Raw genomic sequence first — 18,521 nt, forward strand, 5'->3', positions numbered from 1 at the left:
GTCTCTCGGCTTGCCTGGGAACGCCTCGGGGTGGAGGTGGAGGACATGTCTGGGGTGAAGTAAGTCTGGGAGTCCCTGCTTAGACTGCTGCCCCCGCTACCCGGCCCCGGATAAGCAGAAGAAAATGGATGGATGGTGTATAAAAATTTATAAAAGTGTAAAATAAAGTATAAAGGTGTAGAAGAAAGTATAAATGTGTAAAATAAGGTATAAAGGTGTGTGGAACAAAGTATAAAGAGTGTGCAGAATAAACTATAAATGTGTATAGAAAAGTATAAAGTTGTAAAATTTGACACATAGGCGGCACAGCAGAGGGGGTAAACATTTATTGAACTTTATAAAAAGATATTTGAGTTGGCAGTGTTTTCCGCAGAGCTTTCTTCTCAGTAAATGAATAGGCCAGTAGAATCTAAATAAAACCTGTTGCATGCATTAATCTATAGGTCCTTTTTATTTCTTTCCTTTAGTTATTGCTTTCCAACCTTTTATATGCATGATAAATGAGTGTACATGGGCTAAGTTATGACTGATGCTATTACTACAAATACAACACACATTATGCAGATCTCACAGAGAGGGTACAAGTTGGAAAAAATGTCATTACTTTTGAGTCAAAGATCTTCCATTAAAAGGAACTGTGTGTAGTCTGCACTCTTAAGGTACTACATTCAGTTGAACAAGCAGGTTGCCCGTGCCTTTTTGTCCTCAGGCAGTTTTGAGTCCTTAAAGATTTAAATGAAATGGATAATCGTTTTGACAACCAAAATACCAAATTTTATCATAAACTTCGCAGTCATGTCCACTGTTTCCGTAATTGTCATCAGTAAAAACTATATTTGATTTGAAAATGTCTACCTCATAAACATGACCTGTGTCTGCAGTTATTAAAAAATAAAAAAAAATTGTACATACAGTTCCTTTAAGTGACTGCAATTTGCCCAGACATACCTCTTTATTTGTGTCATTTTATAGCAACCTCTGTGATGCACGCCTGTTGTAGTGGGCACATTTTTTGTTTGTTGGGCTGCACGATTTTGCAATTTGAGTTGAAGCAATTCTAAAATCACAATATCTAAATAATTGCATCTTATGTCTTCTGCAAAGAAATGATTTTTTTTTTTTTTTTTTTATCAAACTTCTACAAACATAAAATACATTGTATTCTTGTATTTGTTTATAAGTTTGTTCAAGTTTCAGTCTTCTTTCAAATGTTAATGGTGTTTACAATGTGAAGTCTGAACAGAATCTTCCTTTTTAAACATATCGTGAAATCGTGAAGCCTCATTTGTGCATGATGACAATGTTCAGTTTAACAGCTCTAATCTATGAATAAATGATTCAAATATATTATATGCATATTATTCTCTGATGTATGCCATTATGTAAGAGTTTCAGGTAATAATCATGGCAGAATACTGTGACGCAGCATTAGCGTTTTTTAATAAGCAATACCCATATTTTTTTTATTCAATTTTCAAAATATATTTGCCCATATACAAGTGCCAATTTAACAACCAAACAGTGACCATATACTCGCCCGACTGCAAAGGTAAAGAAAGAAAACAAAAGCGCATGAGCAAAAGAACACCACTGAGATTGGAAAAACAGTTTGTGTATAAAATAAAACTTTAGAGTGTATTCTAAATAACTTTACAAAATATTCCGCTGTAAGTGCCTCTTCATTAACAACAGTAAACCAGTAAAGCAAAGGAAAAGGATTCTCAACCTTTTATCTGCAACTCAGATGCAAATCCCTCTGGATAAACAAGTACAAAGACTTAGGCAAAGGGGAGTAACTCCCAAATAAAGATTTTTTTTGTTTCTTTTTTTACAAAACCAGTCAAAGACGGTGAATAACAAGAAGTGGACACCCAGCCCACTCTTCAGTCCATGCCCAAGTGGAAATGGGTCAGAGAATGAGTAGACACCCATTGTCCTGCTGCTCCTGTTGCACTTAGGTCTTGATGACGCCTCCGTCGCCCTCACTCACAAACCGCTTACGTCCCCTGGTAGAACACACAGATTTAACTTTGGTTTGAAATAAGCACGTGTGTATATATATATAATGTATAGTTCAGCATTATTTCCACACCTGCAAGGACAGGCGTCTCTCAGGTGTTTGGAGATGATGGACTCCTGGTAGCAGAGGTCCACAAAGCTCTCCATGATAGTGTGGGCATGTGGCACGTCCAGGCTGATCTCAGGGAGCTCATCATAGACTCTTTGGAAGCCCTTTTCAAAACACATTCATAAATGAGTCTGTGCTTTTACTGTAGACTGTATATATAAATAGACATAGCTAATGCACAAGCTGCTGTGTTCCAAATAGGAAGTTCGCATGGGGGCACTTCCGGCTTCTACTGACCCTGGCTCGCATTGACTTACATTGGAATATTGTGACCCCTCTCTCTAGAACTGCTACTGTGAACCTTTGGTCTTAAAATGTTTGTATTAACCCCCTCTACATGATCCTGGTGTTTTTATTTAGCTATTTTGTCAGTAAATAAATTCAAAAAATGTCCATATTAGGAAGACAAAGTAGCAACTCCAAATTTGCTCCTTATACCTGCTAGCCTTGTGAGCTTCATTTGGCTGGAGCTGAACGCTACGGGTGATGTCACACTCACTTAGCCCACTTCTTTACAGTCTATCAGTCTATGGGTTTTACACCAATACTAGAGATCTGTGCATACTTCAAAACAAAGTCATAAAAAAGACATTAGGACGTACCCTGTTCATCTGATCAAGAGTGACCAGGCCAGACTTCCAGAACGACTGTAGCAGTTTAATCATCATCCGGCCGGCATTGTCCCCACTGGCCTCTAGCACCATCACCACAGCCTGAAAAACGTCATTCAAGACATGACTCAGTCGTTGGATTACACGGTGTAAGCACTGCTATGAGCAGGACATCTAGTACAAAGTTTTTTATTTGACATTAATTAAAAATAAGACTACAGAATGATTGTATTTCTTTATCTTATGCCCCTAATCCCACAGTGTTTCCTGGAGCATAAATGATGATTAAACATGTGAGTTGCATCACACTGCCAGACCTCGGGGTAACAGTAAACGTCTGCTCGTTTTCAATTACATATTGAAAGTCATTTTAATGTTTCTGTTTAACACATTTATTAACTGTCTCTGACACAAAGGTGCAACACTTAAATGAACTGCAGTGTGACAAGTTTCTGCTAAAAAAAAAGTGTTTGATGTTTTATACTCAGGACTCCCTTGAAAATGAGATCTCAATGGGGCTTAATGATAAAAAGGAAAATAAAATAATATTCAAGTTCTCTGTAAACCATGAGTAACACATAAAATACTTTGTGTGAGCTCTACTGAGGGAAATTTTGGAGTGAGGAAAATCCTATTGTGCCAATATTTCGACTAATAATGTAAAAGATAACATAATACATACACATACATTTTAGCTAAAATACTGGCTCAGTAGGATTTTGCTTACTCCAAAATGTAAAAAGATACCAAAAAAATAAATTAAAAAAACACAGTTACCGAATGTAAAATGGCTCCTCACCTCATAAACGAGCTCATGGTGGAAGTGGGGCACCTCCAGATCTCGCAGACAGCGCTCAGCCTCCGCCACATCTCCAGATATCAAGTACTCCTTCAGCAGGAGGTTCATCTGAAACACAAATAGAAATATTCTGTTTGGTAGAAGAAACAAATAGATTTTTATTTTAACACAATCTGATCAGAAAGAGCGGACTTGGTTGGAACTACAACAGGTGAGATGATCTGTGCGCTTAAACAAGTCTATGACACACAAAATAATCAGACTCCAGAAAATGTGCTGTTCTTGAGTCTTAAACCTTTTTTTGTCTGTGTTTGTTAATGTGTGCATTGTGTCACCATGGAAACTGCTGAACATTCCACCAACAGAGATGCATGTAGAACACCCCGAGCACGAAGGCATCAGGATCAACGCACAAGAGTCTGCTGACGTTTATGTTAACATTCAGAGTGCAGCAAGGACATCTTCTGAAAAGTGCTGTTACACTAATGTTTCTGACAAAGAGGTTGGTCTATTTTTGTTTTGGTTACATCACACTCTGCAGAACCACACACACATCCACCACTGCTGTAAATATCTCTGGAACAAGACAATTAGTCACTCAGAGCTGCTAGTCACTAGAAATGTAACTCAAAAGCAGTGGTGGAAGAAGTACTCAATTTTATTCAGTAAAAGTACAGATACTGGAACAAAAAAAAAAGTTAAAAAGTAAACGTATCACATTAATACTTACCAGTTTAAAGATGTACTTAAAGAGTAAAAGGTAAAATTATTTCACACAGATTCTGAGATCTAATGAAGCTTAAAATGTAGTGACTTTGATACACACTTGTGCTAAATTCTGTTCAGAAACAATTGCATTTTTTATTTGCTTATTTGTTGTTATATTTGAGTGTGCTCAAATTATTATAAATTTTGAATGCATTAAAAACAAAGCCTTCAGCCTTTTCTGTAGGTCGCAGACAATAAAAAAACTTTTACGTTTCAGTCTAATTAAAAAATGTAGTGGAGCAGAAAGTACAGGTAAATGCTCTCAGATGTAGTAAAGTAAAAGTAAAAAGTATTCACTGTAAAATGCACTTAAGTAAAGTACACATACCTCAAATTTATACTTAGGTATAGCCCTATTTTTACTTTGTTACGTTCCACCACTGCACAAACGGAATGCGTCCTCAACAGCAGAGCGTGGAAACTCAACAGGCTGCACAGTAAGACAAGAGGGCACATGATCTTGATACACTACTGCACAAATGAAGTGGGAGACTGACAAAGACAACAGTAACAGAACAGGCTTTGTGTCAACACTAGTTTCATTTACTCTGTCAAGCAGGGAGACACATTTTGAAGCAGGATGTATTGCTACAGAGATACTCTTTGATAATACTGAAACCACTTTATGCCACTGATACAATAATAATAACGCAAGATAATCAATCATAATCAATATAAACCATTTTTAAACAGACAGTATCATTAAAAGGTCATGAGCTGCGACAAATAAACAGCAGAATGAAGCAATAATTTGTTATTCAACCCTCTACAGCTCAAATTTTATTGCATCACCACAAAAAATACCCAGAATCTCCCCTATCAGAATCTATAAAAAAAAAAAAAAAAAAAGTACACACAATTGAGCCTGAGCTCCAAAATATACATTTCCTGTTTTCAAATATTGATAAATCTACATAGTAATTATCGTAACAGGCCTACAGACACAAGATCGGCCTTACTATAAACTTTTACAATAAAGAGTTAGAGTGATCACAACAAGTGCACAGGCCTGTCACAATAACAATTTTTTAAGATCGAGGTATTGCTTCAGAGAAATATTAATAACGACAGTACTGAAACTACTTTAAGTCACTGACATAAAGCAGGGGAATCCCAGTGAACTAATTTTTAAACACTATCAGTAAAAGGCATGAGCTGCAATCATTAAAAAATACTAAACAGATAATTAGCTATTCTACTCTCTACAGCTCAAATCATGGATTAAATAAAACTGTAAAAATCTATAAAAATCTCCCTACTATTAGCAAAAGAGGCATTAATTTCTGTCAACTGGACAAAAGTTTTTGATTAAAAGCTGCTTGGATGAGCTGTGATTTCACAGCTCATCCAAGCAGGACTAAACCAGGACTAAACCAGGACTAAACCAGGACTAAACCAGGACTAAACCAGGACTAAACCAGGACTAATCTCGGACCAGGATTTAGAGCCTAGGACCATCCCTGAGAGAACCCCAAGCCCGCGCAGCTCTTCGCCGGTCCTTTTGCCTGCAGTCACCAGACGGTCTAGGCAGGTGCAACTCTGGCCTGTCCCGACATTTGGAACCATAACAATGGCATTTCACTGCTGCTGATATCGCTGTGATTTTAGCAAATTTGTATGAAGAAAAACAAAATACCGAACACTTCAATCCAGGTTAAAAATGCATTGTAGCACACGTTACTGACATTTGTACCGAGTAAAATATTACCACTTTTTTCCATGTAATGCCTGATATTACTGCATTTCAGCAAAAAGCAATGCATTACAGTAATTTGTTACTTATATAATGCACTACTCCCAATAGTGCTTATATATGCCAGAAGAGAAGAGCTATCTACACTGAAACTACTCTGAAACTAACCCACCTACCTCCCCACTGTTGCAAAGACAAAGTAAGATAAATATTGAGCCACAAAATATCCTATTCTAGTGTTCATATATTGAACCACAAATTGATATTGTAATCATCATGGCAGGCCCGTATATGCACATGTCACTGTAGAAAACTAACAAAGCTGCTTTTACTGGGCAGACTACATTTTGTCCTTAGCGTGTCTTACACAATAACCCCACACGCCAAGCCTCCACTGAAAAATGTATGCAGGATTATTCACTGAGTACAGACTGTTGCACAATGTATTAATTACTGACGCAATGGTCAACTTAATCCTACCTCTTTAATGAGATGTTTAACGGGTCTTAGGCCACCACCTACTCCCCACACGTTATCCAGACGAACCACCTCCCTCTTCATGGATAGAAGCACCGTCGCCCGGTCTAAAGCCACTCTGCAGACAAAAATCAGTGCAGTTTGGTGGTGTTCTTCATCCCACAGATACAGTTACATTTGCAGCACAGTACAGATTATTACTATTGTGAGGGAGACCAGCAGGTTACGGCACTAAGTTACATTACAATTCAGATCTGTGGAGAGTTATCCCTACTGAAAGACGGAGTTTTTGTATTTTTGAGCAATAGAAACACATACTGAAGAAATACTAGATGTATATTTAATGTCATAACATAGAGCATTTCAGTCAAAACATTAGTATCTCCATGGACACAAGCAGGTGATGAACCCTCCACCTTTAACATTGTGTATAGATAATATGATTAATGACTAGGGATGTAACAATATCCAAATTTCTCAGTACAATATTTTCAGAATATGCATCTCACGGTATGATATTTATTGCGATATATTGTAAAGGTTAACAAAATCATGAATATACTACTTTTTCTTTTTTTAAATGCCTTGGCAAACCTTTGATTCAGTGATAAACCGAAGAATTAAGACTGGAAAGTGCTTAATAACTATAATTATATTATTATATTATATTATTTCATTCATAAATTGGACTGAAACAGAGCAAAGGATCATGGTCTATGTAGTTCCCTCTTTTCTTTTACCTATTGCTGTACCATCACAATGAATTTAATCCAGGACACTTGAGATTCATATACTGTGATGGCCCACGATATTATTGAGAGACTTTTGACGATACGATATGAGATTTCGGTTGTTGTTACATTCCTATTAATGACCTTTGAAGTGACAAACAAAGACCTTACCTGGCATGCTCACAGTCCACTCTGCCTTTGTAACGGTCTAGGAAAGACATGGGCAGCACGTGGTCTGCTATGGCTCTAGCTATGAACTGGCCCAACATCTGGAAAAGAAAAACATCATAATAAAGTGGTGAACCAAAACAGTGTTTGTAGAGTGGATCTTGTGGAATAAAGAAGCCTGATTTTAAACTCCTGTGAGCTTTATACCATGTTATAATGTTGTTACCTCCTCAAAAACATACCTGGAGTTATGTTTTGTTTCATTCACGCATGTTTGAGTAACCCTTTATTATTAGTCTGTCTACATCCCCAAACCTGAAAATACTCTGTTCGACCCTGGGATCATCCAAATGATTCCAGTGAAGGTGTATGGAGTTTAAAAAGCAGCACAACGTAGAACAGAGAGAACGCACCCTAAATATGCACAGAGTGTGTTAAACATGTGAAAGAAACAAAACACAACTGCAGGTATGTTTTGACAAGAAAACATTATAACTTGGTTCAGAAAAGAGTCCAATATGTGTGTTTATGTTTATGTCTGGTTTACCTGTGGAGCCTCTGGAGTGTCCAGGATGAGGTCTGGCAACTCTTTGAGCATTTTATCAAAGGCCTGGGCCATTTCACTTTGGGACATCATCTTGTTGGACAGGTCCGAGAGCAGACGTGAGGTGAGCTCTCTGTGGCTGGCTTTGCCTTCCAGAGACAGAGACACAGCCAAAGAAGAGAACTCATATTTGTGAGGACCTAGGTTCAGTTCCTTCAGCAACAACTGCAACAGCAACACAACAACAGTTACATATATATTTACATTTACATTATATATAGTTTACATTAAAGAGGGGGTATTTTACTTCTATGGGGTATAACTGTTAACACGTAACATATTTAGATTATGTTTTATAAGTTACATTTACGTTTTTGAGTCTCTTCATCCTCCCCATGTTAAGTCACTCCCCATTCAGAGCATTATCTAATGCATCCCGCTAATAAAACGACAGCACATCACATCATGTTTGTCAAGTTACTGTGTGCAATTTTGTATCATGTTTTTGTATATTTACGTAGAATTATCATATGGGAGCATGGGTGACGTAGGCTTCTGGGCGAAGCATTGCACAGAATCTTACATCTAACCATACGGGGAGTTCAAAGAGGAGGAGAGATCACTAAAATACTCAAACATGGATGACATCTAAAACCTGCACGTTTCGGATGGGGGAATATTATAACATGGTAGAAGCAATTTCACATAATAACCCCTCTTTTGTGTCATTACACTTCAGTGCTTACCTCGACCTCTTTGGTGTCTCCATGTTCAAAGTACTCTTGTACAATTGGGTTAACCATTTTTTCCAGTTCCTTCTCGTCTATTACTGGAACGACTGTGGCATAGACTGTGTCACCCTTTGGAAAAGCATAAACACAAATGTGAAAAACAGATCAAAACAACCATGAACAGGATTTTAAAATAATAATTGTCTCATTTTAAAATATCCTTTGGTCTATTGTTTCAAATATCTGACCCGGGCAATCTCTCAACATAGGAAATACACTGGCAAGAGAAAGCACTACAAGCCAATAAGGCACTGAAGCTCAATTTCCTGGTCTGTCCTTCAATAAAATGATTGTTTACTTAAAGAGGAAAGGGAAAAAAAAGAATAGAGACATTCTGCAAAGAATCGTGGCTGGGAAGTGAACTCATGAGTCGGCACAAAGGCAACAGCCACATGTCCAATGCCTTAAACCACCAACACCACCAGCAAGCAGTAGAAAGCAATATTTATGTTTATGTTGTATACATTTTATTAAAAGCACAATATTTTAACTGAGTGACCTGAAAATAAATACAACTGCATAGTCGTTGCAGAGGATACCATTTTATTTACACATTACAACTCTGTTCTTCTAATGCACCGTGTGACCCTGTCTTCTAATCCAATCTAGTCTAATTCTCTGTGCCACTTCCTGGTTTTCTGCCCAGTCCAAATCCTGCTCTTCCCTTTGTTAACATTCACTCTGTAGGAGTGGACTGAGTGGTGCAGACATGGCCTTCACACAGTTTGATAGCAGCTGCAAAGATAGAGAAAGTTGCTGACTGTGCTGGGATTCGGCCATCTGTGTGAAGGCATCAGGTGTTTCTTGTGCTGAAGGACAATCATTTTCTTGTTTCAAGCTTTTTCTGCAGACTTGTTCTGGCCACAGTCGCTCCACATCAGCACATTTGTGTGAAAAAATAAAAGCCCTGCTTAGAACTCTGGCCTCTCTCCTCTCCGGACAAAAAGCTGCAGCCCACAACAGGCCACAACAGGCCACAACAGACCACCGCAGCCCACAATAGGCCAGACCAGCGTCGACCGACCTCTGTCACTGTGAGAGCAGAGCATTAATAACAAAGTCTCTGCTCGTCCTCTGCATGGGCAGTTTTATGGAATTCCATCATTCCGCGCTGGAATGTTGTGTCCCAAGATTTTTATGACTATATGACTCAGCTAGAACTGAAAACTAAAAAAAAAAAAAAAAAAAGGCTGGTGTTTTATTTCAATTATGAATTTGTTCCTGTTCATCTAGTTATCCATTTCAGCCAATGCAAGGTCAGTGAGCTTGACAGCCTTGAATATTTCTTTTCCACTCACTCAATAAAGCTCAGGAACATTCACATTACGACCCAGACCTGCTGATGTCTTAAATTGGATTTCTTGTGGGTCCCACATGGGTCTTGCGTTTACTTGTGATTTTGACATAAGGGTAATTGATTGTGTAACTTAAGTCACCTGAGAAGATTCATCGTAGTTGGGGTCCCGTATGTCTGGCTCTTCAACTTCATACACCATCCCTGCTGCGCCCCACACTCCTTTACCCCCTGCTCCACCTGAGGAGACCACAGATGTGTCAGACAGCTACACAGCCTGAAGAATATGGGTATACAAAAGCAGTAGGAATTTTCCCATTTGTCTTTGCCATGATGCACCATGCACAGGTCTCAAGGACTTCATGTGGTTAACCAAATTTTCTGACCTATGTTATAATGTAGTTTCCCCATCACAAACAGACCTGGAGTTGTGTAGCCTTCTGAGATTTGGAGATGTAGATAGACTAGTCATAAAAGGTTATTCTGAGGTTAAAGATTAAAGATTAAATCTCACAAGAGTCAATTCAGCATAATATAAGGCCTTTACTATACAACATAAAATAAGACCATGGCTCTTGATTTAGTGTTTACACTTTCTAGTATCATTTACATGTTAACATATTTCAATCTGTCTATTTTAGGAATAGGGAGATGTATACAGACCTTTCTTTGGCAGTCCCCGACCTTTCCCCATCCTGGATTTGCGGTCATTGGTGGGGACCTTGCCCTTCGGACTATGTGGGTCGACCCCTCCCATCTCGCCAGACTCAGAGATGGAGTCACTAGTGGAGTTTCTGGATGAGGATTTGCGTAGGCGGCGCTTGGCTTTGGCCTTGAGTCTGGCCTCGTGCAGGGCTTTCTCCTGAGGGGTCCAGTTCCCGTTGATCTCGCTCTCGTTCAGGGCATCGTCGTCATCGCTGCCATGACGATTTGCCTCGGACAGCTTCTCGTCGTAAGAGAACACGCCTATCGACAAAAGATTTAGAGTTAGTGATGTAGCCAGTCACAGAATCTACTGGAAGAAAAAAAATTGATTTTTTTTTTGTTTTGTTTACATTCTAAAAACATGTAACATATCTGTGAAACAAAATCATCAAGAAGTTACCTATCAATAGACTGTAAGGATCTTTCTTTCAAAAATCAATCTCTTACCAAGTTCATTAAAGACCTACTATGCTTGTGCTCTATAGTTATATATAGTTATAGTTATAGTTATCTATGACACCCATGTATCATTATGTTTTAATTTTCACATTTTAATATATAATGTTTTGATATATTTAATATTAATCTAAAACAACAAAAAAGAAACAAGTCCGCGGACTTCCACATTACAAAACTGTGACGACAGTCGCCACCTCCTATGTATAGCTATAGATCACATTAGCAAGTAGCAGATTTTTCTTCATCTGCAACAAAATGACTATGCAATGCAGCCTACTTACATAAGATTAAAAAAATAAAATTGGAGAATGAAGTAAGTGTGGGTGTCGTGGGTGTATGCTGGTGGTGGTGAAAACAAGGATTGATTGGCAAAATGGCATATTGAAGATAAGCAATTAAAGATTTTTCAAGCACGCACGAATCACTCCAACAACAACTTGGAGATGGTAAATGAGAAGGGAAAACAACTATAACATGGTTAAAAAGTAGGGCTGGGTATCATTAAGAAGTTGCCGATACGATATATACCTCGATACACAGGCCACGATATGATACATATCTCGATACAGTACACTTTCGATTCAATATGATATATTTCGAATCGATTCGATACGGTTTAATAAAAAATTAAGGCTAAATCATAGCTGTGATACTAAAAGGCTTTGTTAAACCATTTCTTGTGCAAAGTTCATATGAAACACAAACATTTTAATCATCAAAACTGTAAAAATGTCAAATGTGTCGGATAAATGAGCTTTCTTTCACTCCACAAGCAACAAAACTGTAGCACTGTAACAAAATAATTTAGTAAAACACACCTAAAAATACTCTTGGTGATATATTGATACAGTAGCCCACTATATCGATACTGTATCATCACATTAAATGATACGATATATCGATATTCCGATATTTTTGCACACCCCTATTAAAAAGCTTTGAAAAGTCAGTTTTGCATATTAGATCTGCTATAAAAACAAAACAACCGCATCTACAGCCTGTACAAAACATCACATCTCAAGCCTCAAGCATCTGATCACATTGATGGCTGAATTATCTTCCAACAGAACCAATGGGATTTTTTGAGTGTAGGCGGCCATGGGAACAGGGCTGCACAATAAATCACTGTCTAATCAAATTCATTATTTGAGTTGGCACATTTTTCAAAACTCAAATATTTAGATAATAGAATGTCCTCTGCCACGGACAAAATATCCTGTATTTTTATAGTGAGATCCTGTTGTACCTGTAATTAGACCTCTACAAACATGTGTTTCATGAATTGATGCACCAGTTCTTCTCTGAAATGTTAATGCTCCTGGAATTGTTTACAATGTGAACTCTGAACAGAATCCCACTTTTAAAGGTGCACTGTGCAACTTGTCTGGTGGAGGATCTGTCAATTGATCGTCTCCATAGAGATGTGCCTAGAATATTCCACAGTATGGCCATAAACTTAAATATCTGCAAACCAAATTACAGGTTAAATTTGTGGAGAGGCGACCCCACTCACAGTAAGAATGGATATTTTTTATGCAAGACAAATTTGTTTAATATTGTACAGTGGACAATGTAAAGCAAAGCGTTAACATCTGCATGGAAACAAACAGGTTGCAGACCCCCTCTTGAAAAGTTACACATCTTTAAGAGTAGACTATAGTGCATCTACTTGCAATGTGATGTTTTTTTTTTGTTTGTTTGTTTTCCCCCACACTCGTGCAGCCCCATTTGCTAACATCACACTACTACTTTTACCTGCAAATAAAACTAACTGTGCAACCCTGCATGTCAAACCCACCTACATATTTCATGGTCGTGCTTTGAAAATCAGGCCAAAGGTCACAAAACAAGTGAAACACAACACAGGAGACGACAGCACAAAGCCTACACCACAGATGCTTCACGGACACTCACCAGCTTCAGACATTATTAGCAAGTAAACGATCTAGTCACAGAGAATGGTACAGCCTCGTGTTAGGGTCAGAAATAAATATGGCATTTATCAAAAAACGCCAACTGCAGCCTTGTATGAAGTATGAAGTCAAAACACAACAACAACAACAAGAGAGAGAGAGAGAGGTGGAGTTGAGTATCCCTACAGCTACACGAAGCACATGTTCCACACGTACTGACACCATTTTTTAGAGTCTGTCGTCTCGCGATTGGTGTGCCCCTGCTGGACATAACCTGACTACATATGGCCTGGTCAGGGCTGAGTCACATGCCTGTACTGTAAAAGAGAGGGGCCGCCTGAGCAGGAATGTCTCAGTGTGTAATGAATACTTTTGCATTTCCACGCATGGTCTTAAGTATGGCTCCTAACAAACTAAGGCTGCATAGATTACAGGACAAGGGCAAATGCATGCAAATTTATGATAATGATAACACATTTTGACGCACTATACACTGCTATAGAGAAATGCAGCAATATATAATAATATTGAACCTACTTTATGCCACTGACACAATAGCAATAATGCAAGATAATCCCAGCAAAGCCTTTTTAAATAGACTGTATCATTAAATGTCCTGAGCTGCAACAAATAAATAATGATTAAAGAATGAGCCAATAATAGCTACAGAAATTACTTATTCAACCTTCTAGAGCTCAAATCTTAGTGTATTACAACTAAAACATCCAGAATCTCTACACTTTTACAAAGAAATTGTACACATGATATATATCAAGCTCCAAAATATACTGTTCCAACTTTCATACACTGAATTATAAGTCCATATTGTAATTAAAGCAGGTCCATTTCTAAGTGTTTACAACCAAGTGAAAAACTGGAAAAATGTGTGCATCAGTGGGTCAAGATTTATTTCAATAAAGAAAACATTTTAAAATACTTCTAAGCTTCTACCTCTAATAGTGCACTCATATTTTATGTTACACACCCTCCTTCTGTCGCAAAAACCTGTAAACAACTGACCATGTGTCCTCCCCTGTAGCTCCTCCCTCCTCTCAAATGTGGGCCACAGGCTGTGCAAGAGCAGTAAATTAGGAACTAGCCAATGGCAGCGTGCCAAACACACAGTCAGCCAATAGGAAAAAAGTATAAAAGTGAAAAGGTGTGGGCCAAGAGTTGCAAAACAAGCTTCACAATGTGCTGCTTTGCAAAAATACAAAAACTTTCAAGTTCATCCTAGAGGCATTTTTTAATCATTTTGACAGCCTACTTATCAGCAGATTTTACCACTTGCCAACACCAACAGTTACTTCATATAGATTCCCAGAGGTCTAAAGACTGATATAGTGAAACTTACCCTATTTGGTCTATGTATAGCGCTCCATAGAAAGTATCTGTACATAGTAATAGGAAGGAAGCTCATATATGTACCGTATGCAGAATATTTATTTTGAGTATCTGTATTCGGTACAGTTTCCCTTTCATTTGGTCTTCAGAAAACGGTTACTTTTCTAAAATGAATACATGGAGGTCCTTAAGTACACAACTTAGGAGTCAAACTGCACGTAACTAGTGAGAAAAACATAAAACACTGCTCTTGTGGTGAGTAAATGTGTGATTTGAACTTCTCTAATTGGTGATGGGAAATGCATAACAAACGGTGAAGCAAACATTAAGCTGTTTTTGATCCCATGTTGCGTTTTTACACTATAACGTAAATGCAACTCAGTGTAGAAGTATTCCAAGTACTCAGAATGCAGTACTCTGACTGGCTCATGTATCAGAATATGTTCTGAAATACATTTTATAAATACAGGCGTTTAGTATTCTGTAACTAACTACATTTACAAAGTATTCTTCACGTCACTGTCTGTACAAATGCATTAACAACATGTGTTTATTTAGCACAATAACAACTACATATCAGAATAAACAAAAAAGAGTGTGGAAAAATACACTCATGTGTAGATTATCTACGCAAAACAAGTGGGTGTGGATGTAACTGGAGTTAAACTGTCATCTACACAGACTCAGACTACTGCTTTAAACACTGTCTATGTGTGCTTCTATATGTGGGTGCAAACAAATCTGTGAAAACAAGTTCATTAACAATCTGATTAGAGATTTTGTACATCTGAGATAAAGCACAAACCTTATCTGCTAATGCAATTTAAGCAGCACATTGCATCAGACCAGTGGATTGTCCAGTAATCTGAAGCCTATAAACGACACTGTGTGTACAAAAGTCCAGACCATGTGTGGGTTTGGGAAGAAGGCAAAACAGAAGGGTGGAGGCCAAGAGAGAAGTAAAACAAAGTGTGTACTTGTCACTCAGCATGCAACCATATAATACAGCATAATACAATACAATATAACCAGGAGCAGTATTTTTCTAGTATTCAATGTCATAAACTCTATAATTCTTTTTATTTTACACAGATCCCATAAGTCTGTAGGTTTAAAAAAGCCTGTCAGGATAACACATTTTGAAACACAATATACTGCGCTACAGAGAAATATTGTGATCAATATAGAAACAATTTTATGCCACTGACTTAAAGCAGGATAATCCCAGTAATCTTATTTTTAAATATACCGTATAATTAAAAGGCTACAACAAAAACAGCAGGTCTAAACACACACATTGCCACCGAAATTAGAGCTGCACCATCCTTTAACTAATTGAAAGGTTACCCAAAGTTTTAGTTTTTAGTCGCCTTCAGTGTGTGCACTACTGAACTCTAAGCAGTAAGTTATTATTATTATTGTTATTATTATAAGGCCTTTACAGACTGTTATGAGTCTTAAAAGGTCCTATATTGACTCTTGACGCTTTTAGCCATGTTATAATGTTATTCCCTTATCAGAAATAAACCCAGAGTTGTGTTTTGTTTCATTCACATGTTTGAGTAACTCTTTATTCATATTCTTAGTGTATATCTCCAAAGGTCAAACTGTTCTGTTCCAACATGTCACATCATGTAGTGGTAAATTTCAAGTTTAGTTCAGTAGAGATGGGCAATTCCAGGGCTGAAATTATCGAAATGATACTAATGAAGGTGTATGGAGTGTTAAAACACATTGGGGTACTTCCCATATTACTACATGACATCACAATGTGGAAGAGAGTATTTTCAGTTTTAGACAACAGCCTAAATATGCAGGATTTCTGTGTTAAACATGGGTCAATGAAACAAAACGCAACTCCAGGTATGCTTTTGGTGAGGAAACAATGTTAAAACATATAAAGTATCCTAATAGGGACCCTTTAAAACTATTACTGGTCTCTGTTGTGTTTGGTTACTGACCTACAAGGCATTGAGGTCGTCATACCAGCACATTATAGAGTTTGACAGCAGTTTGTGACCGCCTCATCAACAGTCCTGCTCAATCAGGCGTGGCTCCTTAGGGGTCAAGTTCATGCAAAACAGTGCAGACACAGCACCAGGACACATCACACTATCCTCAATAAAAACGGCATCTGGCTTAGTGCAATCTCCCCGTGTCAGCTGCCAAGATTTAACACTCTTTATTTAACACCCACAACACTGACGGGGCTGTATTGCATATTCTAGTATCGCGTTTCCATATATGAAAACATTTTATATATAGCTAACAATACATTTCTGCAACTTATGTAACATTGAACACATAGAGCCGAGCACACATTACGTAAGGCCTCCCATTGGCTCGGATGCCCTATAGATGTGGACGTCACCATCAACAGAGAGCACGGTGTACCACGAGCGCGCACCAATAAAGTTTGAGCACGTTTAAAAAAAACAGCAAACCGATTAGGAGATAATTACACAATCAATGTCTACAAAAATATTACAAATGAACACATAAATGCAGTAGCGGATTATTTATTAGACACGGCGCTTCCACAGACAAACCAAATTGAAAGCAGCAAAAGCGCACTGACATCGATAAGCGAAGTGCAAATGTTAATAGTGAAATAACGTGTGGATTATATTGCTTCTCAGTGGATTAAGATTTTGTATAGTTTTACATGAAAGCAAACGTATGAGCAACAAATATGAAGCTTGTTTTAGCTGCGCCAATGTGCATACAAAGCGGAAGTGAGCATGGCCCAATCAAAATCGCGAAAGGGTTAAATGAACGCTCAGGCTAAACCGCAAAAATACACTGAGCTTTAAATGAAAAATCATATTATTGCAGCGCAATGCAGTGAGCTGTGAGTGCTGTGGGGTTTGTGTAAATCCTACAAAGTGTGATCTGTGAGCACATGGTGGAGCACAGGCTGGCTGGCAGTGCGCCCATCCCCGTGCAGAGGGACAATGGGGCACGGCGAAAACACCAGCAATCACTGAGCTGTTATTTCCATTTAGACTGAGCTTTAAATAGCCGCTTTTAGCGCAGGGTTTGCAGGGGACTCACCGTCAGCAGCAGGCTGAGCCGTGGACCACGTATCCACTTGAGTCGCCATCGCGCTCTACGAAAATCGCCCAGACAAAATCCTCACGTCGTCTGCTTGAAGCTGCCTGATCCTGCAAAAAAACTCCTTCAATGTAAACGGTATCCAAAAGGTCCCAGAGGCACAGCTAGTAGTAACACGTGGTAAACGATGCTCGAGCCTTTCTGATCCCTTTTTGCACTGCACGGTATTTTTAGTTAAATATACAATTGAACACGATTAGGCAATACAAAAAACAAGTACGCGTGAAAAATGTAAACAAGAATATTGAGCTCTTCTCAGCTGTTTAGCTGGGAAGAGTCAAATAGCTCGGATGCTAAAGGAGGGAAATAAGCTAACTAGTCGCTTAGCATTGCTGCAAACAGCCAGTAAGATAAACAAAGTCTGTTTTTAACTTAGCAAAGAGCGAGCGAGATGAATCACGTGGAGAAAACGCGGACGGGGAGTGGCCAGACGGGAGGGTGGGTGCTGGTCCACATCGACCAATCACAGAGCAGCGGGCCTCCTCTGCGGCGTCTAGAAACTACCACCATCTAGATCCAAGACTAGACCCAGGACTAGACCCAAGACTAGACCCGAGACCATCACCTAGACCCAGATCCATGCCTAGACCGAGCCCACCACTACCACAGCTCAGGAGGTCGTGCTGTGTGCGTGCAGCATAGAGGCTGAGGTGTGGAGAAAAGTGGAGCTCTTCATCTTACACGACAAGACCTCACTGAGAATATGGTAGGAAAACGACTTTATGCAATAATAAATGCACATGTCAGAGTTTGTGCACGGTTTTAAAATGTATGTTTTGGTGTTATGTGGTTCTTCTCTTTTCTATTTTTCAGCCACTAGATGTCAGTCAAAACTCGGGCATGATGCCAGAGCGAGTAGACAAGTAGTAGTGCAATGTTAATTATGTTCATGATGTGTAATGGATGTACAGCATAACATGTCAAAAATGCACTTTATGTCATTAAAAAAACAAAACAGACCAAGGCACAATTGTACTTAGAA

At 38.5% G+C, this 18,521-nt stretch overlaps 1 protein-coding gene and 1 long non-coding RNA gene across 2 annotated transcripts; one reads left to right on the forward strand and one right to left on the reverse strand.

The window, feature by feature from the left end:
* Positions 1–306: 306 nt before the first annotated feature.
* pdcd4a (programmed cell death 4a) lies at positions 307–17,950 on the reverse strand. Its single transcript, XM_055158045.1, has 11 exons — positions 17,480–17,950; positions 10,668–10,970; positions 10,147–10,244; positions 8,666–8,779; positions 7,923–8,144; positions 7,379–7,476; positions 6,480–6,594; positions 3,539–3,646; positions 2,731–2,841; positions 2,093–2,232; positions 307–2,006 (listed from the first exon to the last, which is right to left on the reverse strand). Exons 1-11 carry the CDS (start codon positions 17,526–17,528, stop codon positions 1,955–1,957), a joined length of 1,410 nt encoding a protein of 469 aa, XP_055014020.1. The 5' UTR covers positions 17,529–17,950; the 3' UTR covers positions 307–1,954.
* A 134-nt stretch (positions 17,951–18,084) lies between these two features.
* LOC129410314 (uncharacterized) lies at positions 18,085–18,509 on the forward strand. The gene is made up of 2 exons (XR_008632812.1): positions 18,085–18,245; positions 18,353–18,509. It is a non-coding gene; the product is annotated as an uncharacterized LOC129410314 (long non-coding RNA).
* The last annotated feature ends 12 nt before the right edge of the window (positions 18,510–18,521 follow it).

This window comes from Boleophthalmus pectinirostris, unplaced genomic scaffold, assembly GCF_026225935.1.
Source record: "Boleophthalmus pectinirostris isolate CB_2022bp ecotype Guang Dong unplaced genomic scaffold, ASM2622593v1 HiC_scaffold_22, whole genome shotgun sequence".
Taxonomy (NCBI): domain Eukaryota; kingdom Metazoa; phylum Chordata; class Actinopteri; order Gobiiformes; family Gobiidae; genus Boleophthalmus; species Boleophthalmus pectinirostris.